The following is a 24559-nucleotide window of genomic DNA, read 5'->3' on the forward strand; positions in this document are numbered from 1 at the left end:
CGCAGCCGCCCCGGAAAATGGCGCGTTCATAGAAGCTGGATGCTGTACCTGGCTGGCATACAAAAATATGGCGAAGCCCACGTCAAAAGTTTTGGGAAAAATTAATTAAAAAATAAATAATAATTTAGGGACTGCATCTTTATTAACTCCTCAAATGTCATTTAGTGTTAAAACAATGGATTTATTTTAAAAAAAAATGGCGTGGGATCCCCCATAATTTTAGTCTCTAGCGGAGGTTAAGCAGACGGCTGGGGCAGATGTTTGAAGCCTGGGAAGGGGGTAAAACCCACGGAGCTTCCCAGGCTACTAATATCAGCCCCCAGCTGAATACCTAGCCTTTACTAGCTATTAAAATGGGGGACCCCCCCAAAAAAAATGACGTGGGGTCCCCCCTATTTTAATAGCTAGCAAAGGCTAGGCAGACAGCTGGGGGCTGATATTAATAGCCCAGGAAGGGTGCCATGAATATTGGCCCCCTCCCAGGCTAGAAACACCAGTCGTCAGCCGCCCCAGAAATGGCGCATCCATAGGATGCGCCAACTCTGGCACTTAGCCTCGCTCTTCCACGCTGCCCTGGTGCGGTGGCAGGGGGTAATAGTGGTGGGGTTCATGTCAGCGCCAGCTGCCATGAAGCCCAGGTTAGTAATGATGGGCGTCTATAAGACACCCCCATTACTAACCTACAAAGTGTTAAAAAGAAAAAACACACTACACCCAGAAAAAAATAATTTATTTGAAATAAAACACACAATTTTATTTAATTCTTAGTTTACTAAAAATAATAGTTACCTGTCCACGTTCCTGCGCTGATCTCCCATGCACAGCTGTCACATCTGGAGATGGTGACAGCTGTGCATGGCTGCTGTAAGCTCACGCTGCCGGGAACACGTCCGCTCCCGGCAGCGGGAGCCACTGACTGAGGTCACCGGAGTGCATTCAGGCAGCGCAGCTCCGGAGACCTCCTTTACGGCACTGCTGTACCGTGGGAATTTCTCACGATACAGCAGGGCCGTAAAGGAGCTAACCGGAGCAGCGCTGCCTGAGCTCCGGTGAACCCTTACGGCCCCGTCATTCTAGCGGCGGCAGCGGTTCAGAGCGGTCACATTCTATGTGGCTGCTCTGAACTGGAGATCTTCGTGGGACACTCGTGGACTGCTACGGAGGGGTAAGGATAAGGTTGTGGTTTATTATTTTATATTTTATTACAGGAGATCGATGGCTTCGGGGAATTAGGTGTCTAGGTGAGTATAGGTGTAGTTTTTTATTTTTTACTTTATTTTAGGTGGTGATCGGCGGGGACAGGTAATGTATGAACTAATTTCTTTTAGGTAACCACTGGCCACCAATGACATGTATTTAACATTTATTGGGGACACAGTAGGGCAATTTAAATAGCAGGATCAGGCTGATGGGAACTACTGCTCCCATCGAGCTGATCCTGCTGGCAGGAGTGGACGGGGGACAGACATAGGCCGATGGGAGTAGTAGTGTCACATCGGCCTATGTCTGCCTGCACGCACAGACACCCCGCACACACCCGCACACACACACCCCGCACACACACACCCCGCACACACACACCCCGCACACACACCCCGCACACACACTAATCATGACGGGTCTGGGAGGTGAGGCTGACCTGTGCGGCCGTGGGAAAGTTCATGTGAGTTCATGCAGTCAAGCATGAACTCACATGAACCCTCTGAGGGCAACGCGGCGACTTCAAATGAACAGCTGATCGGCATCACCTGATACCTCAGCTGTTCATTTGAAATAACCGGCGGGAAAGCGCAGCACAGAACGGGAAAGCCGGCGGTGAAGTCTTTTCACTGCCGGCTTCCCCGCCCGGGTCCTTCACTCCCCGCTCCTTGGAGCTGCGCTCCCCGCCCGGTCCTAACTTACGATCGGGATGGGAGGTGGCGAGGGGAGCGGAGGATCGGGGTGGGAGGCTGCGGGGAAGCAGTATGGGGCTGTGTGATTGTTTAAAAGCCGGTGGCTTTATACCGCCCGCCGGCTTTTAAACAATCAGGAGAATTCTCCCCCGCTGGGATGGCATTCTGATGACAGGCTGGATCGCGCTGCCATCCAACTTGTCATCCTTCACAGACACTGCAGAGCGCAGGCATTATGGGAACTTCCGATTCCGGTATCCGATATTGTAAAAGTATCGGAATTAAGTATCGGAATTCCGATACCGCGAATATCGGCCGATACCCGATATTACAGTATCGGAATGCTCAACACTAGTGGTGACCATGGCGGCCATTTTGAAGTCGGCCATTTTGGATCCAACTTTATTTTTTTCAATGGGAAGAGGGTCATGTGACACATTAAACTTATTGAGAATTTCATAAGGAAAACAATGGTGTGCTTGGTTTTAATGTAACTTTATTCTTTCATTAGTTTTTTACAAGTTTATGACCATTTATAAAATGTGTTCAAAGTGCTGCCCATTGTGTTGGATTGTCAATGCAACCCTCTTCTCCCACTCTTGACACACTGATAGCAACACCACAGAAGAAATGCTAGCACAGGCTTCCAGTATCTGTTGTTTCAGATGCTGCACATCTCGTATCTTCACAGCATAGACAATTGCCTTCAGATGACCCCAAAGATAAAAGTCTAAGGGGGTCAGATCGGGAGACCTGGGTGGCCATTCAACTGGCCCACGACGACCAATCCACTTTCCAGGAAACTGCTCATGTAGGAATGCTCGGACCTGACACCCATAATGTGGTGGTGACCATCTTGTTGGAAAAACTCAGGGAACGTGCCATCTTCAGTGCATAAAGAGGGCAACACATCATCATGTGGCAATTTCAGATATCCAGTGGCATTGAGGTTTCCACTGATGAAGAATGACCCCACTATCTTTGTACCCCATATACCACACCATACCATCAAGATACGAGATGTGCAGCATCTGAAAGAATGGATGCTGGAAGCCTGTGCTAGCATTTCTTCTGCGGTGTTGCTATCAGTGTGTCAAGAGTGGGAGAAGAGGGTTGCATTGACAATCCAACACAATGGGCAGCACTTTGAAAAACATTTTATAAGTGGTCATAAACTTGTAAAAAACTCGTGAAAGAGTAAAGTTACGTTAAAACCAAGCACACCATTGTTTTCCTTATGAAATTCTCAATAAGTTTGATGTGTCACATGAGCCTCTTTCCATTGAAAAAAATAAAGTTGGCTCCAAAATGGCCAACTTCAAAATGGCCGCCATGGTCACCACCCATCTGGAAAAGTTTTCGCCCTCCCATACACTAATATGCCACAAACAGGAAGTTGATATCACCAACCATTCCCATTTAATTTAGGTGTATCCATATAAATGGCCCACCCTGTATATAAAACATATTATATAATGCTTTTTTAACTTTTCACTCCATTTATTTAGGGGATTTGATCACTTTTTCTATACAGTCATGACAAAGTTTTGCTACTGATTAGTGATGAGCGAGCATGCTCACTACTGCTCGGTGCTCGCCTGAGCATCTCACTGCTGGAGATGCTCGGCGCTCGGCGAGTATTTCCAGGTTGCTCGGGCGGGAACTCGGGTCCCCCCCCTGCATGTTTGGAGCTCTTTAGAGAGCCAATGAACATGCAGGGATTGCCTGCCATGCACTGTAATGCCGTAGCCATGTTGGTTGTGGGCATTACAGTGATTGGCTGGCCGCACAGCGTCATCTATATCAGACCTGGCGCCGCCATACTCGTCACAGTCACTCCAGATCAGACAGTGTAGGGAGAGCTGTTGCTATGTCAGGGAGAGATTTGATTGTGTATTAGGTAGTGTAGGGAGAAAAACCGTACATTACACATATCCATCTTAACAAACAGTCCTTCTGAGGACTAATCCATCTGCAGAGATATCAGGCAGGCAGGGTATATAGCAGACTGCAGTGCATATAGCACAAGAGGCTCCATTCTGCCTTCTGCTGCTGTTAGATATTTCTAGAAATAGGCCCAGGTCTCAGGAGCCAGGAATAATTTTCTTTGGATCTTAATCCTCATTATTTGCTTAAAAAGCAATCCAGTGAACACTGTTTTTTCTGTGCCATTTGCTTGTTGGCACTACAGAATACAGCCAGGTCCTTTCCATATTAGAGCACTAGAAATTCAGCTATTTGAAACTGTTTTCTCCGTCAAACGGATCACATATACGTTGTCAGAAAATACTGCCATTTCTGGCCTCCATTAAAAATTTCTTTCAGTGTGTCAGTGAAGCAATTCACAGCAGTTTGCTGTTCACACTACTGACCTACAGGCCAGGTATTTAAAACTCTGTTTTCTCTATCACACGGATCACATATAAGTTCGCTCCAAACTCAGTCATTTGTAGTGAGCGTGGAAGATACTGTCCTCCATTTAAAATGGGCAAGGCACGTGGCAAGGGACGGGGGAACTGGATGTGATGGTAATGGTGCATGCAGAGGCCGAGGACAAGGCTGTGCGCAAGCCGAAATTGTGCCACAACCAACACCCACATCTTCTCGCCTGACCTTCCTGTCACAATTTCTAGGGGACCGCAGCACACCACTATTGAACCCAGAGCAGTGTCAAAAGTTTGTTGGTTGGATAGCGGATAATGCTTCCAGTCACTTAGCCACCACCACCACCCTGTCTTCCACACGGTCAAGTCTCAGTAGCCGTGAGTCTGGACCGCATATTCCTCACCCTGATCCTCCTTCCTCCCACCATGCCGAATGCCCGAAGACAACTGATCCCACACTTGGACACTCTGAAGAGCTGTTCACTTTTCCATTTATAGATTCTGGCCTCTTGCCCGGTCCACTTGAAGCGGGGCAAGAGGAGATCGCGTGTAGCGATGCCCAAATATTTGAGCAGCCATGGTCACATGAAGGCGACGGTGGGAAAGTGTCACAAGAGGTGGACGATGATGAGACACAATTGCCAGAAAGTCAGAAGGAGGATCAGGGTGCGGAAGTGGAAGACGAGGTGGTGGATGATATAGTAACTGACCCAACCTGGCAGGAGGACATGCAGAGCGAGGACAGCAGCACCCAGGGGGAGGGAGGCAGAGCACCCCAACAGGCAGGAAGAAGCAGTGTGGTGGCCGCAGACAGAAGGCAGGCAACCGTTCCCCGTAACACGAACATGAAGGAAGTTGCCAGTACAACTGTTAGGTCTTCCCGAGTCTGGTTGTTTTTTAAAGACTCTGCCGATAACCCCAAAAAAGCCATTTGCACCACCTGCCAGGCCAGCATCAACAGGGGTGGCAAAATGACCAGCCTGACCACCACCAGCATGATCAGGCACATGGCAGCAAAGCACCCGACTTGGTGGGCCGAACCCCAGGGTCCAGGAACAGTGTCTGCGTGTGGCACCATTGCTTCTTCCGCTGTTGTGCATGCAAGCCAATCCCCTGTCCACGGTGCATGCGAACATGCCTCCTGCCCTGCACCTGTCGTTGCACACTCTCAAGTAGCAGCATCAGGAAGCATGTCCTTGTCCCAGAGCAGAGTTCAGTTGTCCATACCCCAGTCCTTGGAACGCAAGAGCAAATATGCAGCCAAGGTGATGCGCCCCCTGGGTCGTGAGGGGAACTCGGCAGCTGGGCATATGGATGCTGGTGGGGGATATCACGGCGGCTGGCCCGGTCCGTGGCCCAGGGCGGTCAATAAAAAGGGGGTTTCTATTTATAGGGGATTTATAGAGTTTGTGACACCACCTGTGGAATGCGGCCAAAGGGAGTCGCCGCTGTGGAGCAGTCCTCTGAAGCTGATGTTACTGCAGCAGGGATGGTGTGGCACTCCACAGGAAGAGCTAGCTCCAGGGCAGTGTAGAAATTGTTGGTTGTGCTGGGCGTTGTAGTGCAGGGGGAAAGATGGTGCAGCTTAAATAAGGGATGGAGGCAGTGCGGTGCAGTCATCCGAGTCTTTACTCACAGTTGTTAAGTTCCTCAGGTTGCACTGTCCAGTTTACAGCCTCCCACGTCGCGATGCGTTCACCAGACCGGGGGTTCAGCTCTTCCTCAGGTAGGTTAGGAGCACCTGACGGAACCCCGCTTTCTTGTGTTCCTCTCTAGACCGACTTCATGCTGGGTCTTCTCCCTCCTGCCCTGCGCTGCTCACTCTCAGTCCCGCTCTGGTGCTCTGAAGTCCCTCCTGTGGGTCGGATCCCGGACCTGATTGACCCTCCTGGGGATTAGAATGCGGCTTACAATCCCTCTGTCTTCTGACAGATTCGGGGCGCACGGGTGCCACCCTGCACTCGCCGTACCCCCTAGCATCACTTCTTAGAACGGAGCCTACTCCCTGCTCCCCTCCTGGGCCTCCAGTCCTGGCCCTACTTGTGGAGAAGAGCTCCTAGTGAGATTCTGCTCCCGGACTGTTCTTCTGAACTGTCCCGAGCTGTTCTTCTGAACTGCTCTCCCTACTCAACTCACTCCTTCACTGAACTATCTAAGATGGCTTCCCTATATGTACTCCTACCAAAGTGCTTCCTCTAACTACTTCCTCCACCCACACCCACTAGTGGTTCCCCCCACTCCAGCCAGGGTCAGGGCTCAGCAGGAAACATACATTGCGTCTTGGCCTTCCAGATGGCCTGGAGTAGTGTAGTGTTGAATGTGGGTGTTGGGGTTCCGGGCAGCACTCCCTCTTTACCCAAGAGAAGGAGACACCACACCTCTAGGTGAGGTGCAGTACCTCTGTGGCGACTGAACCCTCAGGGGCGCCACACTCCCCCCTGGTAAAACACAGCACGTCCGCGGGCTGGAACAGAGTAAAAACAGGGTATATTACAGACATGCAAATTTTTAGATGCATCACATATAAGATCATAAACATAGCATTGCTTCCCTTTATGGGAGGCACTTTTTCTTGAACGTTACAGGTTATTGTTACACTATAAAACATTTCTTTCATTAAACATTTTTCAACAGGTTACAGTACGTTCTGTAACCGGGTGTCCATTTTCTTTTTCAAACAGGTGCAAAAGTAGCAGCATGAGGGACCCGTCCGCAAACCCTCAACGTAGGCCCTGGGCGTGGCTACAGGGCATAGGTGATCCTGGTGCTGGACCACGTCTTCCGCCACGCCAAAAGGGTTTTTCTTCTGAGGTCATTTGGTTACGCTTATAAAACAAATAAAGAGCACTTTAAGAAGTGAAGAACTATGTACAAAATCAGTTCTCGGCTGCTCACAGTCCTCAGCCTGAAGTCTGTTTACCCTGACGGGTAATTATACACACAGAGGAACAATTTCTGTTGGTACCCTTACGGGTAACTATATACAGTTTAGTCCCACCTACTGTACTAGTAGTGGGGTCCCCTCCTGGGGTATTTCTGATTTTTGCTGGACCCAACCAGGTCATCAGCCATGTCCTGCGGGGGGGGGTGTCCTCAATCACACGGTACACCTTGAGAGCATACGGCAGAGCCATGGGCATGATCCGTGCCACAGCTCCTGCTGGTGCAGCGACTGCTCCTGCCCGAGCAGCACCGGACGAAGATACTCCTGCGGGGGCGTTGTCGAGGGCCGCGGCATTCTGCTGATCATCCGCCATCGCTGCGCCCCCCCCTAGTTAACTGCGGCCTACCTTCCTGCTTGTAGAGACGGCTGCGGTCCCTCGGACGGGAAGAGGAGAACTGCTCGACTAGCAGTTCCCGGTGCAGGACCTGGCGTCCCCTTGCGTCTGACGTCAGGGTGTGCGCTTCCTGGCACAGGGGTCTCCTTCCAGGACCTGACGCTGTGTCAGTACGTGAGGCGGGGCCTGGACTTCGCGCGTTTACGCCCCTCTTCTTCCCACGAGGCGACAGGAAAATGGCGGACAATGGCGGGAAACCTCGGGAATGGCGGGAAATCTTCACCACAGTAAGTGTTACAGTCTTTTAAGGCGCACAGTACCCGGTGGCAATGGGCACGGAATCCTGTTCGTTGCAACGGGCACGAAATCCTGTTCGTGACGCCAGAAGTTGACGCACCCCCTGGGCCGTGGGGGTACTCGACAGCTGGGCCGGATGCTGGTGGGGGATATCACGGCGGCTGGCCCCGTCCGTGGCCCAGGGCGGTCAATAAAAAGGGGGTTTCTATTTATAGGGGATTTATAGAGTTCGTGACGCCACCTGTGGAATGCGGCCAAAGGGAGCCGCCGCTGCGGAGCAGTCCTCTGAAGCTGATGTTACTGCAGCAGGGATGGTATGGCTCTACACAGGAAGAGCTAGCTCCAGGGCAGTGTAGAAATTGTTGGTTGTGCTGGGCGTTGTAGTGCAGGAGGAAAGATGGCGCAGCTTAAATAAGGGATGGAGGCAGTGCGGTGCAGTCATCCGAGTCTTTACTCACAGTTGTTAAGTTCCTGAGGTTGCACTGTCCAGCTTACAGCCTCCCACGCCACGCTGCGTTCACCAGACCGGGGGTTCAGCTCTTCCTCGAGTAGGTTAGGAGCACCTGACGGAACCCTGCTTTCTTGTGTTCTTCTCTAGACCGTCTTCACGCTGGGTCTTCTCCCTCCTGCCCTGCGCTTCCCCACTCTCAGTCCCGTTCTGGTGCTCTGAAGTCCCTCCTGTGCGTCGGATCCCGGACCTGCTTGACCCTCCTAGGGATTAGAATGCAGCTTACGATCCCTCTGTCTTCTGACAGATTCGGGGCGTACGGGTGCCGTTCTGCACTCGCCGTACCCCCTAGCATCACTTCTTAGAACGGAGCCTACTCCCTGCTCCCCTCTTGGGCCTCCAGTCCTGGCCCTACTTGTGGAGCAGAGCTCCTAGCGAGACTCTGCTCCCGGACTGTTCTTCTGAACTGTCCCGAGCTGTTCTTCTGAATTGCTCTCCCTACTCAACTCACTCCTTCACTGAACTATCTAAGATGGCTTCCCTATATGTACTCCTACCAAAGTGCTTCCTCTAACTACTTCCTCCACCCACACCCACTACTGGTTCCCCCTACCTTTGGGTTCCCCCCACTCCAGCCAGTGTCAGGGCTCAGCAGGAAACATACATTGCGTCTTGCCCTTCCAGCCGGCCTGGAGTAGTGTAGTGTTGAATGTGGGTGTTGGGGTTCCGGGCAACACTCCCTCCTTACCTGAGAGAAGGAGACACCACACCTCTGGGTGAGGTGCAGTACCTCTGTGGCGACTGAACCCTCAGGGGCGCCACACTGGCCCCACAGGCCACACTACTAAATTCTCACATTTCACGACTACTTGCGCTCGAAATGTTGCCTTTTAGGCTCGTGGTGACGGAAGCATTCCGCAACCTGATGGCAGCGGCCGTCCCTCGGTACTCGGCCCCCAGCCGCCACTATTTCTCCAGGTGTGCCGTCCCCGCATTACACAAGCACGTGTCCCAAAGCATTAGCCGTGCTCTCAACAACGCAGTTACCGGTAAAGTCCACCTAACCATGGACACGTGGACAAGTGCTTGTGGGCAGGGATGTTCATCTCGCTTGTAGCATTGGCGTCTCTGCCCTCTGCCAGGCAGAGACGCCGTCCCCCTTACCGCCGTGGTCCTGCTCCGGCGTCTTCCGGCCTCCCGGCAGCTGCTGCTGGTGCACGCAGCTTCCCCGGGTCTGTGCTTAGGGCGCGCGCGCTCCCTTCCTCTTAAAGGGGCTGCACGTGCCATCCTAAAAAGTCCCGGGCCAATGGCTGGAGGACTTCTCCCTATAAAAGGCACCTCCTCCAATATGGAGGTGACTGTGCAAGGTTGTTGTTCTGTGATTCTTACTTTGCTTCAGCCCTCAGGTCCCCTGCAAGTCAGTCCTGTCCGCCAGTCTGATCTTCAGTCCAGTCCGCCAGTCTGACTACTTTCCTGCCCGAAAGTCTGTCTACGCTCCAGTCCGCCAGTCTGTCTATGGGCGCTGCCCGCCTGCTTACCTGGAAGCACTTGCCTGTTACCTGCCGTGCCTGCCAGCCCGCTTACCTGGAAGCACCTGCCTGTTACCTGCCGTGCCAGCCAGCCCGCTTACCTGGAAGCACCTGCCTGTTACCTGCCGTGCCTGCCATTCCACTTACCTGGAAGCACCTGCCAGCTACCTGTTGTGCCCGCCAGGATGCCTACCCGGAACACTCGCCTGACAATCTGCCTAACCAGCCTGCTTGTCTACCCAGACCACCCGCCAGCCTGCCAGCTGAAGCTCATCCACTGTACCAGTCAGTTCCTGCCTTCTGACCCATGGGAGTCACCTGCTCTCACACAAGGTCGGTCCCAGAGTGGCACCTGGTCCCTCTGCTCGGTTCCTGCCTGGTTCACGGAATCGACTGAGCCGCCGTGCGACAACCCCTCTGGCCCCTCCTTGCACCGCAGCACAGAGGTTCCACCACCCGGATCCGTAACATCACTGACGGCACACTGGGTTAACAGAGTGGAAGCCGGGACCCAGTCGGACCTTGGGACGGAACACGTCCTCCCGACGCCAAGGATTGTGGGCCCTAGGTCAATCAGTGTTGTCCCCAGCTCCTGCACCTCATCCTCCTCCTCCTCTTCAGCTTCCATCTCAGAAATGAGCACATCAGTCACAAGCTGGAAGCACTGTATGCACTGCCTCGGCCAAGCGGCAACAGGCTGTGCTGAAGCTTATATGCTTAGTTGAAAAACCGCACAATGCTGAAGAGTTGTGGACAGCTGTGAAAGAGCAGGCAGCTCTGTTGCTCACACCGCTGAACCTACAGCCAGGCATGGTCGTGTGTGACAATGGCCGGAACCTGGTGGCGGCTCTGAGGCGAGGTGATCTCACACACGTACCATGCCTGGCTCATGTGCTTAACCTCGTCATTCAGCGGTTTCTCAAATCCTACCCGGAGCTGCCGGATCTGCTTGTTAAAGTACGCCACCTGTGTGCCCATTTTAGAAAGTCAGCTACAGCTTCTGCCACCCTTGCAGCGCTTCAGCAGCGTTTGCAGCTTCTGGCTCACAGACTGGTGTGTGATGTCCCCACGCATTGGAACTCTACACTGCAGATGCTGGGAAGGATTTGTGAGCAGAAGAGGGCAGATGTTGAGTACCAGCATCAACAAGGTGTCGGTATTCAGTTCAGACTCCACACATAAGACCTCAGGAGTGGACATGGATGTCAGACATATTTACCATCCTCCAAAACTTTGAGGACTCCACCAAGATGGTGAGCGGCGATGATGCCATAATTAGCGTCACCATCCCGCTTCTCTGTCTTCTGAAACGCTCTCTGCTCACAATTAAAGAGGATGCATTGCAGGCGGAGCACGATGAGATGGAGCAAAGAACCATACAGGGTGATTACACACAGCCAAGCCTCATCTCATCCCAACGTGAATTGGGTGACAATGAGGAAGAGGAGGAGGAAGGACAGGAGCTAGTTTCATGCACTATAGACGGTACTACCTGCACAGCTGTCATACCGTCTGCTCAGCATGGATGGCCAGAGGACAGAGAGGAGGAGGAGGAGAGCATGGTCAGTCATCCTCTTGGTGAGGACAAGGAAGTCTTGCCTGTTAGTAGTCTGGCACGCATGACTGAGTTTATGTTATGCTGCCTTTCCCATGACCCTCGCGTTCTCAAAATTTTGGGTGACAGTCATTACTGGTTGGTGACACTTCTAGACCCACGCTACAAGGAGAACTTTATATCTCTTATTCTTGAAGCGGACAGGTCTACAAAAATGGGGCAGTAGCAGAAGGCCCTTGTTGTTGCGGAACTATTAAAAAAAAATTCCCATCTGAAAACGCTGGCGGCAGAGGGCACACTTCCTTGAACAACCAAGGAGTACAGGCGAGAGAGACACAACTTCAATCCAGCAGAGGCAAGGGAACACTGTCAAGGTTTTGGGAGAGTTTTCTCAGACCCTCCCATCGCACAGGCCCTGAGGCGCGGGGTACTCTCACAAGGAGTCCACACAACGTCCTCCGTGATTCCGCTGTGCCTTATAATTATTGGGTATCCAAGCTGGATACGTGGAATGAACTGGCTCTCTATGCCTTGGAGGTCCTGGCCTGCCCTGCCGCCAGCGTTTTATCAGAGCAGGTTTTTAGTGCCGCTGGTGGAATTATAACTGATAAGCGCATCCACCTGTCAACTGAAAATGCTGACAGGCTGACTCTTCTAAAAACAAAAAAGAGCTGGATTGGGTCAGATTTCTCAACACTACCGAATGATAGCAGCGTAACATAAACTCAAATCCAGTGTCTTTTCTTGGGAGGTGTATTCCCATGCACCTTTTCACACCCACACATGGGTGTACGCTTCCTGATTTTGTCTATTTGCTCTTGTCCTCCTCCTTCTCCTCATCCTCCACCACCATATCACCAGGGTGACCGTGGTCAGTGATGCAACACCCACTTCATTTTTTTTAAAGGGTGTTTATGATGCCCGTAAAACATTTTTTTTATACAGTATGTTCATGTATACCCCCCAGGGGTAAATGTTTGTCAGCCCATACACTTAGTGCATGGGCATTACAAGTATAGGAGGCCTGCTCCTTTCTAATGGGAACATTTTTTATGAGGCCCTCCTCCATGTCTCTTCCAAGGGGCATTGAAGTGCCTCCAAATTTTTGGCAGCCCTTGCATTCACTGCATAGGACAACACTATGGGAATTTGTCATTACTGTGGCCCTGCTCCATGTGTCTTTAAATTCTTAGTGGGGTTTTTCCTAAAATTGGTCAGCCGTTGAACTCACTGCATACCCTATAACTGTATAGCAGACCCTCTCCTTTCTAATGGGAACATGTCATACTTGTTACTGTGGCCCTGCTCTCTGTGTCTTTAAATTCTTAGTGGGGTTTTTCCTAAAATTGGCCAGCCGTTGAACTCACTGCATACCCTATAACGGTATAGCAGCCCCTCTCCTTTCTAATGGGAGCATGTCGTACCTTGTTACTGTGGCCCTGCTCTATGTGTCTTTAAATTCTTAGTGGGGTTTTTCCTAAAATTGGCCAGCCGTTGGACTCACTGCATACCCTATAATTGTATAGCAGACCCTCTCCTTTCTAATGGGAACATGTCGTACCTTCTTACTGTGGCCCTGCTCCGTGTGTCTTTAAATTCTTAGTGGGGTTTTTCCTAAAATTGGTCAGCCGTTGGACTCACTGCATACCCTATAACTGTATAGCAGACCCTCTCCTTTCTAATGGGAACATGTGCATGGTGGGAGGCATCTTCGCATGCGCCAAGGATCACTTATGATGGGGACACTTTTAGGCAGTGACCTGGGAGTCAGAGATGCTTCCAGAAGTCTTCCCCATGCTGTTCCCATGTCTTTTCAGCACTGTATGCTTGTGTCTGATGATGTCTCACACGCCACATGGACAGATAAGGTTGTAAAATGTTAAAATGACATTTCCTGGTGAATGCATTTGTCTTGGTTGAAAGCAATGCAAAAGTGCAAAAACGCATCAAAAACGCTACGTGTGAACATAGCCCAAGGTGTGGAGGAGTATTTTTGTTTTTGGCTATTTATTTTGCCTTATATACAAGTCATTACCCTGGAAAGGATGTTCCTTAACATATTTCACAGGATAATCCATTTTGGTTTCGTTTTTGTATGTTTTATTGTGAGTCCGTAAAAGTGGGGTAATACTCTGACCACGTTGCTGACAGCAGTGATCTGGGAGTCAAAAATTCTTCCAAGAGTCTTCCCCATGCTGTTCCCATGTCATTTGAGCACTGTTCCCATCGATTTGGGCAATTTTTAGGCCCTCAGAAGACCGCCGGGGGGAGCTGCCTGAAAAATGCTAAAGTTTCCCATAGACTTACATTGGGCTCGTTACTCGGACCGAGCACTCGAGTATTCCAATTTGCTCGACCCGAGCAACGAGTACCCAAGCATTTTAGTGCTCGCTCATCACTACTATTGATACAAATTTAATTATATATACTGTATATATATTAAATATAAAATTTGTATTAAATCCATCACAACAATAAGAATCACCCCTCTTTTTCCCCATCCAAAAATCTAGAAATAAAAATAAAGCATATTCAATATCACTGACAGATGTGTGCAGCTATAACTATATATAATTCAATCATAGAGTACGATATACCACAAATCATTAAGGCCATGCTCACACGTGGCGTTTTTTTTGCAGCAGGTTTTTATGCAGTATATTTGGTGCAGAATTTTGCAGTACCAGCACAATGACATTTCTGAAATCTCATGCACACGACGTTTTTGTTTTTCCTGCGCTTATATATTAAGCTCTCCTGCATTTTTGCCAAGAAGCAGCACGTCAATTCTGTTGCTGTTTCTGCAGCACTTTTCACCCGTTTAAATGAATGGATGAAAAATGCTGCAAAAAAATGCAACAAAACCACGCATAATGTATGCAGAAAAAAAAAACAACGCTGCAAAAACACAAGTGTGTGAACATAGCCTAAAGTTCAGCAATGAGTGGACTTTTTACCTCTGGGTCTTTCCAGAAACCAGGGGATCGGTTTATGCAATAAATGCTGAGGATAACCGTTGCACCTGCGGTAAATAGGGCAAAAATAATAATTTACTTAGAAATGTAAGAAAATGTCGTACTATGCATATTACAATGCTCTGCGGTCGCTGGCAACTAGCGGAATTCTGCAGAGGTTCCGACTAATAAATGTAGGGAATCTCTGCCCCCTGGTGGTCTTATTTGGTACTGCAAGTTTTTTCATCCATATTGCCCATAGATTATATTCTAGGCACCTTGTGGTGATGACTGTTCATTATTTTAATTGTCAGAGTATTAATAATGTTTTATTTCATCCGAAGAAGGTATTCATTGTTTATTATATAAAATATTTTTAAAGTTTTGATATATTCTTTTTTTCCCCATTTTTGCAAAGTATTTTTAATGCTTGAACTTGATCTGTCTCGTATTATGTCTTTAAGAACTAGATATTTTTGGTCATTTAATTAGAGGTCAGCAAAGATCTTTTATTTATAGTTAAGGCCTCATTTGTTACTTATTAGATATTCAATCAATATTTTTTTAAGGCTTTACATTTATTAGGAATGAGGTATATAAATGGAATGAAATTTGATATATTAGTGATTAGGTCCTGTTTTTTTTTTTTATTGATTTTTGCCAAAGTCTTAGCTCTGTTTATAAAAGGATTTGCTATTTCACAATATTTAACCCTATTATGGGGATTAACCATAATTAATGGTTTAGATTTTCTTTGAGTGAATTAATCTCTAGATCTAGCCAGACTTTTCTGCATGAAGAAGTCCACCAGTCCGTAACGCTGGCTAAGTGGGTGGACATTCTGTATTTTTCAGAAAATATTACATTTATTAACCCCTATGGCAAAAGAAAATCAAAAAGCTAGAATTGCCATTTTGTCGTTTGCTGCAACTCCCCCCAAAAATGCAAAAAAGATCATACGTACCCCAATATATCAATAAAACCTGTCAGCTCGCCGCACAAAAACACTGACTTGAAGAACAACATTTCCAGGTCATTTGTACCGCACAATGTACGCCATAATACAAAACTCCAAAACTATGGCGGAGTTGTGTTTCGTGTTTATTTTCACCATTTTACCCCACTTGTAATTTTTTTTCTCGTTTTTCAGGACATTATATGGTAAAGTGAATTGTGTCATTGAAAAGTAAAACAAGACATCATATATTGAAAGGAAAAAATAAAAAAAAGTTACGGCGAGGAAAAAACGAGAGTACAAAAATGAAAAACTGTGCAGTTGGGAAGGGGTTAAAGCAGAATTTTGCTTTCAAAAAATAAAATCACTGACCTTCAGGAAGACTCCGACCATCACAGAAGGTAATCGGTTTGCTGAGCTTCCGGGCAACTCCAGGTACTGGGGGATACAGTCGCAGGCTCTCCTTAATGCACATTGTAGTATAGGGGATCTTTCCGAGGTCTTCCCTGTAGAAATATTTGGATGCTGTAACCATAAAGAATTTTAGCTGTACGTGTAAAGAATCTGCCAGACCTAATCATACCCACGTTGTCCATTATAAGAGGTGGGTTTGGCTGAGGTTTATTTAATATTTTGCTTTCCTAGAATGGCTACAAAGTTCTGAATTTTCTCTATCCACTAAATTAAGTTATTAAAAAGTTCTGAATTTTCTCTAATCACAATAATAATAATAATAATAATAAATAATAATAATAATAATAATACATTTTAGTGGTTAGAGAAAATTCACTAATCACTATATAAATTTGCTATTATTATGATAGTGATTAGAGATAATTCAGAACTTTAATAATAATAATAATAATAAATAATTATTATTATTAAAATTAATTTTAAAAAAAGTTCTGAATTTTCTCTAATCACTATCATAATAATAATAATAATACATTTTAGTGGTTAGAGAAAATTCTGAACTTTTTAATAATAAATAATAATAATAATAATAATAATAATAATATAAAAACAGTTCTGAATTTTCTTTAATCACTAATAATAATCATAATACATTTTAGTCGTCAGAGAAAATGCAGAACTTTAATAATAATAATTATTATTATTAATATGAAAAAAGTTCAAACATGTCTCTAACCCCTAAAATGTATTATTATAGTGATTAGAGAAAAATGCTAAACTTTTTTAATAATAATAATTATTAAAAAAGTTCTGAATTTTCTCTAACCACTAAAATAAATTATTATTAATATTATTATAGTTATTATTATTATTAATAATACATTTTAGTGGTTAGAGAAAATTCAGAACTTTAATATTAATAACAAATAATAATAAAAAAATAATAAACTATACAATTTTGCTATCACTGTAATTGTACAGACCCAGAGAATTATATTGCCAGGTCATTTTTGCTGCACAATGAACACTGTAAAACCCAAACTCCCAAAACAATGGTGAAGTTGCTTTTTTTTCTCACAATTTCACACCACTCAAACCCCCCCCCCCCCCCCGATTTTCCAGTATATTTTATGGTAAAGTGAATGGAGTCATTCAAAACTACAACTCATCCCGGAAAAGTCAAGCCATTCTATGGCTTTGTGGATGAAAAAAAAAAAAGTTGTAGCTTTTGGAAAAAGAGTGAGGAAAAAAGAAAAGTGCAAAAATTAAAACTGGACTTATCAAGACCTGCAAAATCCCTGTAAATCACACAAGTCATATATCGGTGGCCTTGTTGCGCTGAGTCCCACCATTCCACTGTGTCCCGATCTCCCATGACTCCTCTAATCTCCTCCCGGCATTTCTCCTGGTGTTCGAGGTGCTTTGCCATGGCGTATAATATCCATGAGATGCCGCTGGCTGTTGTATCATGTCCCTCAAACATGAATGTGTCCACCTCTGCCCGCAGGTCCTTATCCGACAGTCCATGACCATTCTCATCCTAATATCACATATTAGAGTGCGGCATTATATTAGGACACCCCAAATGACAAAAAACGATTCTTCCAATAGACCTGATAACAACGTCCAGGGCTCGGCACTCACCTTCGCACACAGAAGGATATCAAGAAAATCCAGATGTCTCCTTTGACTGATCTTGTCCAGTTCTTTCTCATTCTTCAGCAACTCCTTCCTCTGCTTAATAACTTTATCTAGGATACAATCCACAATGGACAGTGCTTTAATTTTGCAGATATTCCGCCAGGGTGAAGGGAAGGCGCAGCGTCATCTCAGCCTGCGAAATGCGTGGGAACTTCTTAAAAGGAAAAAGTAAAGGGAAGAATTTCCTTACTGTATCATAAGAAAAGACATTTATGAGTGTTTTAGGTCTTATATGGCAGCGGTGGTCTCTGTCTGGAGAACTTAGCGGATGTGTCTGATCAGAAGTCATAATTCAAGGTTAAAGAGGTTAAATTACAATGTTCTTTATTCATAGAATAGGTGATAACTGTCTGATCTCTGGGGGTCTAACTGCCAATAATGAGAATGGGGGGTGCCCTGTGTGAATGGAGTAGTAGTGAGCATGTGCGACCACTGCTCCATTCACTGTCTATAGGAGTGGTGGTCGCACATGCTCACTACCTCCCCATTCATATAGGGGATTTTGGGCTCAGGATCAGAGGAGGTCTAGACCCCCAAAGATCATACACTTATCTGTCCTGTGGATAGACAATATATATTATTTGTAGGACACATCCTTTAAGATAATAGTGATTCTGGAGAGAGTTGGACCCATAGTATCATGTATATAATGTATATATACCCTACCTGTATGCTCATGTGCTATTTTCAGCGCTCGCCGGTTGCGAAATCCTTCTGGGCTCAAGTAGTAGATGAAGTCAAAATGGTAAATGAAGTGACGGAACCTGTGATCCACCAGGTAGGAGAGCTCGTACACCGCTTTAATGTAGGTGTTTTCACTGTCAGGACAAAAATTAAGATCCGACTATAGTAAAGTAAAGCTCAAGTCCATAGTCACCACAATGTTTATGCAGCCAATGCCCAACATATGTTAAAGATGCCACCATTTTTGGAAGAAAGATACCATGTTCCTATAATATCATACAAATCCTAAAAGAATGTTCTCAAAATTGAAAGCTGTGGACACAAGATGACCTCCGATTGCTGAAAGTCCAACTTAGAGAAACCCCCAGTAATCACAAATGGAATGGCTTCATTCACTGTGTATGGGACTGATCAAGAAAGTTTAGTACAGCATGACGCTATTGTAGCACCCTGAGGATTCGGCTGCTACAGGGGTATTGCACCTCAACCCAGAGGTGTGATATTCCACTCCCGGGTAAGGAAGGAGTGTGGAACTGAGCTCAGATAGACTGCATGCACTACATACATCCCATTCCAGAGGAGCAGGCCGACGGCACTCCCACTTAGAAATGTGCAGGTGCGACCGAGCCTGTTCCTGGCTGGAGTGGGAGGGGGGAGGAACATCCCATGTAGTGTAGGGGCAGATAGGGGGAGCAGTCTGGGTAGTGATAGGAGCTCATTGGGTGCTGGTCACCTGAGCTCACACATAGAGGGTGTATATAAGGTGGGCACCATCAAAGATCAGGGTCAGTCAGTTGCAGAAGACAAGTCTGTCAGCTGGAGTAAGGCAGAGGACATCCTGTCAGAGAGGAAGAGCAGCCCTGAGGAGAAAGCGAGAGAGGAGCAGTGAGAAAGACCCAGAGGGGGACAAAGAAGGGACCCAAGAACCCAAATCAGATCACCGGGTGAGGAGTCAGCAGAAGGGTACCGGAACCCAAACTGGTGGGGGCAGAAAACACATCCCTAGCCAGAGACCGGAGACCGTGGGCAGTGTCTGTCACGGTCACCCACTACATTCACCCTGAAGGCACACCACATGGAGGGTCAGGGAACCTGAGGCCAAAGGTTGCCCAACAGAAGGCCCGAGGGAGCTGGATTTAGGTGAATCACTGGTGGGGACGGCTGAAGAGAGGACAGAGAGAGAGAGAGCTCAGGGCCACGCTCCGGACTTGTTTGGGGGTTGGCCGGATCCAGGACCTGGTGGACGCAGCACGGCTCGGGTGGTCACTTGGAGCTAGAGTGACCCGTATAACAACTGCAGTAAGTAAAGACCCTTAACTGCACAACCCGAGTCTGTCATCATTACCGGCTGCACCGCACCACCACAACCCCCATCCTCTGCGCCTGTCCCCTCTGAGGCTATACCCCTCCCGTTGGGGGTTATCCCACCAAGCTGCGCACCCACCATCAGCCTCAGCGGACCCTGCAGCAGCGGCGGCCACAGTGACCGCATCACAACGGGTGGCGTAGTCGACACAACGAACTTTAATAACATCAGTAAAGACTGCCACATAACACTGAGCTTGACGCCCTGGGCACGGGACCGGGTCACAGCCGCTCGGAGACTACAACCCCCCCATCTGATCCGGTGCCGGGTATTCCCCTCAAAAAGGAATATGTCCCAGGGGGCGCGTCAACTTTGGCGTAGTCGGCAGGATTACGTGCCCGCAACACCTGGGTACTGCGTGCCTGAAGAAAAGTGCAAGTTTACCTCAGAAAGAAGTCTCCCGCCGGTTCCGGAGGGTCCACACCATCGGACTCCATCACCAGTCGTTTCCCGCCGATTGTCCGCCATTTCCAGCTTGTTCCCGCCATCTGCTGAGTTTCCCGCCACTGGGAAGCGCTTCCCGCCAAAACCGCAGATTTCCCGCCTTGGAAGAGCAGCGGACGCCATTATGGGCGTGCCAAAGGAGGGCAGGAGGCCACCTCCCATCGTGGGCCGGGACAGAAAATGGCGCCAAAAGTGGAAACCGCCCCCACCAACAGAGACTGTGATGCTAGAGGTGTCTGTCAGCGTGAAAGAACTCCCCCTGGAGCTGACAGTCACCGAGTTGCCCCGGGACCGCCCTCGAAGCGGGAGGAGACGAAAGAAAAGAGCAAAGATGGGTGTCGCCTGGAGCAGTCTAGAACGAGCGCACCCGGAGACAAGGTGTCTAGAGCGAGAGCACCCGGAGTCGAGGAGAGAAAGAATAGACCCGGGAATGGAGCGGCAGCAGAGCAGCACCGGCCCGCTGGCCAGGAGCCTGCTGGAGGAAGAAGGAGGAGAGCAGAGCAGCACCGGCCCGATGGCCAGGAGCCTGCCGGAAACGGAGCAGAGCAGCACCGACCCGATGGTCAGGAGCCTGCTGGAGTCAACAACCCCGCTAGGCTTAGCGGAGATCCTAGCGCAGCTCCCCCGAGACCGGGAGTGCGCGCGGAGTGCCCTGGAGGGCCTCGCGGGAAGGATGGCCCGAGTGCAGAGGGAGATCCTGGCGGAGTGGGGCCGGGAGATGGCCCAGCAAGCTGGAACCCGTCCACGGAGCCCGCTCCCTTGGAAGAAGACATCGACTGCCTCTGCGGATGAAGCAGGAGGACCCAAGGCCGGAGACGGCGCAGAAGAGGGAGCGAGACGCATGGCAGCAGGTAAGGGGGACGCCTATACCCCATACCGGAAGACCGCTTACCTGCCCCAGCTCCCCGTCGCAGAGCCCGAAGGTCCCCCAGCTGTACCCGAGACCGCCATGACACCGCCACCGACTAGGCCCCGACCGGAAGCCGCCGTCGCGACCCCGATGACGTCACGCATCGTGACCCGGAGCGTGGCGCAGGAAGAAGAGCCTCCGGCCTGGTCACAGGGCCTAGCGTTTCCGGGCGCCGCATCCAAAGCAGAGCCATCTACCTCCGCGGAGCCTCCGGCCTGGTCGCAAGGCCAGGTAACTCAGGGCGCCGCCGTCCTAACGGTGCCCTTCACCTTCCAGGTGCCCCAGGCCTGGCCGCAAGGCCTGGGCAACCCGGGCGCCATCACCACCGCGCCCGCGCCCGCAATACCAAGGGTGCCACATCTGGGAGGGGGAGCAAGAGGACCCGGACGGGTCTGAAGAAACCACCAGCCGTAAGCTAAGAGCAGGAGGCAGACGCCGTTGAGTGCGGCAGAGCAGGAGACTGTATATAGTTGCCCGTCGGGGCACAGTAAATCGAAACTGAAAATTGAAACTGTTGTTGCTGCTAAAATAGTCCCCGTTGGGACCAGTGAACTGTTTACCTGTGTGACCCCTTCCATACCAGGCTGAGGACTGTGAGCAGCCATTCCCTTCCCCTTTACCTGGCCGGGGACTGAGAACGGCCAAAATTCCCCTGTACATAGTTGCGCTTGCTAAAGCGCCCCCTACCGGTTTTATATGAGAAACTGTTTTTCAAAGGACTGTCGCACTTTACCTGGTCACGAGTTGCACGGTGACCAGAGGAACAGAAGAGAGAAAGAGACGACGAGAATGTTGTTTACCTGAAAAAGTTAATATATGTATTTATATAGTATTTCGTATAATGTTTGTATGTTTTACATGTTCATATAAAAATTTGTATGTTTGGTGTTTTTGTCTTTGCAGCCCGAGGACGTGCTGTGATTTACCAGGGGGGAATGTAGCACCCTGAGGATTCGGCTGCTACAGGGGTATTGCACCTCAACCCAGAGGTGTGATATTCCACTCCCGGGTAAGGAAGGAGTGTGGAACTGAGCTCAGATAGACTGCATGCACTACATACATCCCATTCCAGAGGAGCAGGCCGACGGCACTCCCACTTAGAAATGTGCAGGTGCGACCGAGCCTGTTCCTGGCTGGAGTGGGAGGGGGGAGGAACATCCCATGTAGTGTAGGGGCAGATAGGGGGAGCAGTCTGGGTAGTGATAGGAGCTCATTGGGTGCTGGTCACCTGAGCTCACACATAGAGGGTGTATATAAGGTGGGCACCATCAAAGATCAGGGTCAGTCAGTTGCAGAAGACAAGTCTGTCAGCTGGAGTAAGGCAGAGGACATCCTGTCAGAGAGGAAGAGCAGCCCTGAGGAGAAAGCGAGAGAGGAGCAGTGAGAAAGACCCAGAGGGGGACAAAGAAGGGACCCAAGAACCCAAATCAGATCACCGGGTGAGGAGTCAGCAGAAGGGTACCGGAACCCAAACTGGTGGGGGCAGAAAACACATCCCTAGCCAGAGACCGGAGACCGTGGGCAGTGTCTGTCACGGTCACCCACTACATTCACCCTGAAGGCACACCACATGGAGGGTCAGGGAACCTGAGGCCAAAGGTTGCCCAACAGAAGGCCCGAGGGAGCTGGATTTAGGTGAATCACTGGTGGGGACGGCTGAAGAGAGGACAGAGAGAGAGAGAGCTCAGGGCCACGCTCCGGACTTGTTTGGGGGTTGGCCGGATCCAGGACCTGGTGGACGCAGCACGGCTCGGGTGGTCACTTGGAGCTAGAGTGACCCGTATAACAACTGCAGTAAGTAAAGACCCTTAACTGCACAACCCGAGTCTGTCATCATTACCGGCTGCACCGCACCACCACAACCCCCATCCTCTGCGCCTGTCCCCTCTGAGGCTATACCCCTCCCGTTGGGGGTTATCCCACCAAGCTGCGCACCCACCATCAGCCTCAGCGGACCCTGCAGCAGCGGCGGCCACAGTGACCGCATCACAACGGGTGGCGTAGTCGACACAACGAACTTTAATAACATCAGTAAAGACTGCCACATAACACTGAGCTTGACGCCCTGGGCACGGGACCGGGTCACAGCCGCTCGGAGACTACAACCCCCCCATCTGATCCGGTGCCGGGTATTCCCCTCAAAAAGGAATATGTCCCAGGGGGCGCGTCACTATTTCCGACAGTCCTTTAGAAAATGAATAGAGCAGTAATGTATGCTCAGCCTCCACCACATATAGATGGTGCTCCTCACGTTTTGTTTTTGGAGAAAAGCAATGTGAATGGCAACCTATGGTTACATCTGCGGCACTGGCGGACACAGACAGAAAAGGGCCCCTGTGCAAGAACAATATATGGGCCCTTTGCAGCCCAAGAGCTCCTAAAACTGCTAAATTGTACCTGGTTTGGAGGTAGAAATGGGCCCCCTTGCCTCTTGGGTCCCTGTGCGACCAAGGTTGCACCAATGATATGTCCGCCCCTGATCTGTGGTATACGCCAGGAACTTTCCTGGCACTTATGCCCAACGAGACCTGGTGGCTGAGGTTTCATGCGTCTCCATTCCATCATTTACCTGTCTGTCTGGCAGTTGCTGTTGTAGCTGAAGGCACATTTCATGATGGTGTCCAGGGTCATGAGGCTGACATGATGGAAAAGCTCCACTGGTTTCTCATCTGGTACCAGTCGCTTCCATTTTTCCTAAAGAAACATTTGATCATTGACGTTTGTTACTCTAGATCCAGAGGACTGAACATCTGAAGATTGGTTCCAAGGACTTGGTCAGACGTAAAGTCCTAGTCTTTTCAATAAACGCAAGAGAGGACAACAGCGCTGGACTGGCCACCTGGCAAGTCGGGCAAATGCCAGATGGGCTGGTCCGGCCGTGGGCAGCTTTGTCTCCTACGCTGTTAACAGCATCGGCGTCCTTAGGACACCGATACTGTTAACCGTTGTGACGGAGCACAGAGCCACTTACTCCATCACTTACTCTGTCAGACTGCGGGCATCCTGGAGCCTACATGCACTAAGATATTTATTTGAAACAGTAATTACCAACATTATCTTGGTGCAGTCGCTCATTAGAGTCACATACGGCTTGAGGACGTCGTAATGAAATCCTGGAGTGATCAGACGACGATGCTGGAACCACTTCTGCCCTGAGGAGACCAGCAATCCTTCCCCTAGGATAAATGACGACATATGACATGTGCTCCTCCATATTGCTGATTGTCTGTGTGAGCAAGACGTCTGAAGTACATCCACTTAGTCTTGAAATGTTTGTGCAGACTTATTCTCCTACTTTGTGCTATTTTAATGTAATTTTCTTAGACATTTTATAACACAGGTCCATAGTCTCTTTCAGGAACCCAGTGCATACACATAATTCCCATCACACTTTTTCACATGCATTTTAAGGGTCGGATGCTAGCAACTGTACATTTGATTTTTAGCCACATTACTCACCAATCCAGGGGACTATAAATCTGTATGCGGTGTCATCTTTTGGGTCTAAAAAAAATAGAGATATATAAGAAAGGTGCACAATAAATATTAAGTCATAACTTAATGGGGTTTGTATCAAGTTAACCACTTCGCACCAGAGCCTGTTTTTGCCTTCGTGACCGGGCCAATTTTTTCAATTCTGACCACTGTCACTTTATGAAGCAATTACTCTGGAACGCTTCAACGGATTCCCCTGATTCTGAGACTGTTTTTTCGTGACATATTGTACTTCATGATAGTGGTAAAATTT

General features: G+C 49.0%; 1 protein-coding gene across 2 annotated transcripts in view; it reads right to left on the bottom strand.

Moving 5' to 3' along the window:
- The window catches only part of LOC141156942 (cytochrome P450 4A6-like), a 74071-nt gene that overhangs the window by 6639 nt on the left and 42873 nt on the right, over nucleotides 1–24559 (bottom strand). The window contains exons 3-10 of one of the 2 annotated variants that reach the window (XM_073643528.1): nucleotides 24271–24315; nucleotides 23860–23987; nucleotides 23381–23505; nucleotides 18074–18225; nucleotides 17351–17457; nucleotides 16994–17246; nucleotides 15665–15817; nucleotides 14341–14405 (exon numbers count right to left, since the gene is read on the bottom strand). In XM_073643528.1, the coding sequence (XP_073499629.1) occupies nucleotides 14341–14405; nucleotides 15665–15817; nucleotides 16994–17246; nucleotides 17351–17457; nucleotides 18074–18225; nucleotides 23381–23505; nucleotides 23860–23987; nucleotides 24271–24315 (1028 nt within the window). The remainder of the gene's footprint in view (nucleotides 1–14340; nucleotides 14406–15664; nucleotides 15818–16993; nucleotides 17247–17350; nucleotides 17458–18073; nucleotides 18226–23380; nucleotides 23506–23859; nucleotides 23988–24270; nucleotides 24316–24559) is intronic. The other variant, XM_073643529.1, reaches the window with a different exon arrangement.

Source organism: Phyllobates terribilis, unplaced genomic scaffold, assembly GCF_046119375.1.
Source record: "Phyllobates terribilis strain yellow unplaced genomic scaffold, ASM4611937v1 Scaffold_8__6_contigs__length_399053987, whole genome shotgun sequence".
In the NCBI taxonomy this organism is placed as follows: Eukaryota; Metazoa; Chordata; class Amphibia; order Anura; family Dendrobatidae; genus Phyllobates; species Phyllobates terribilis.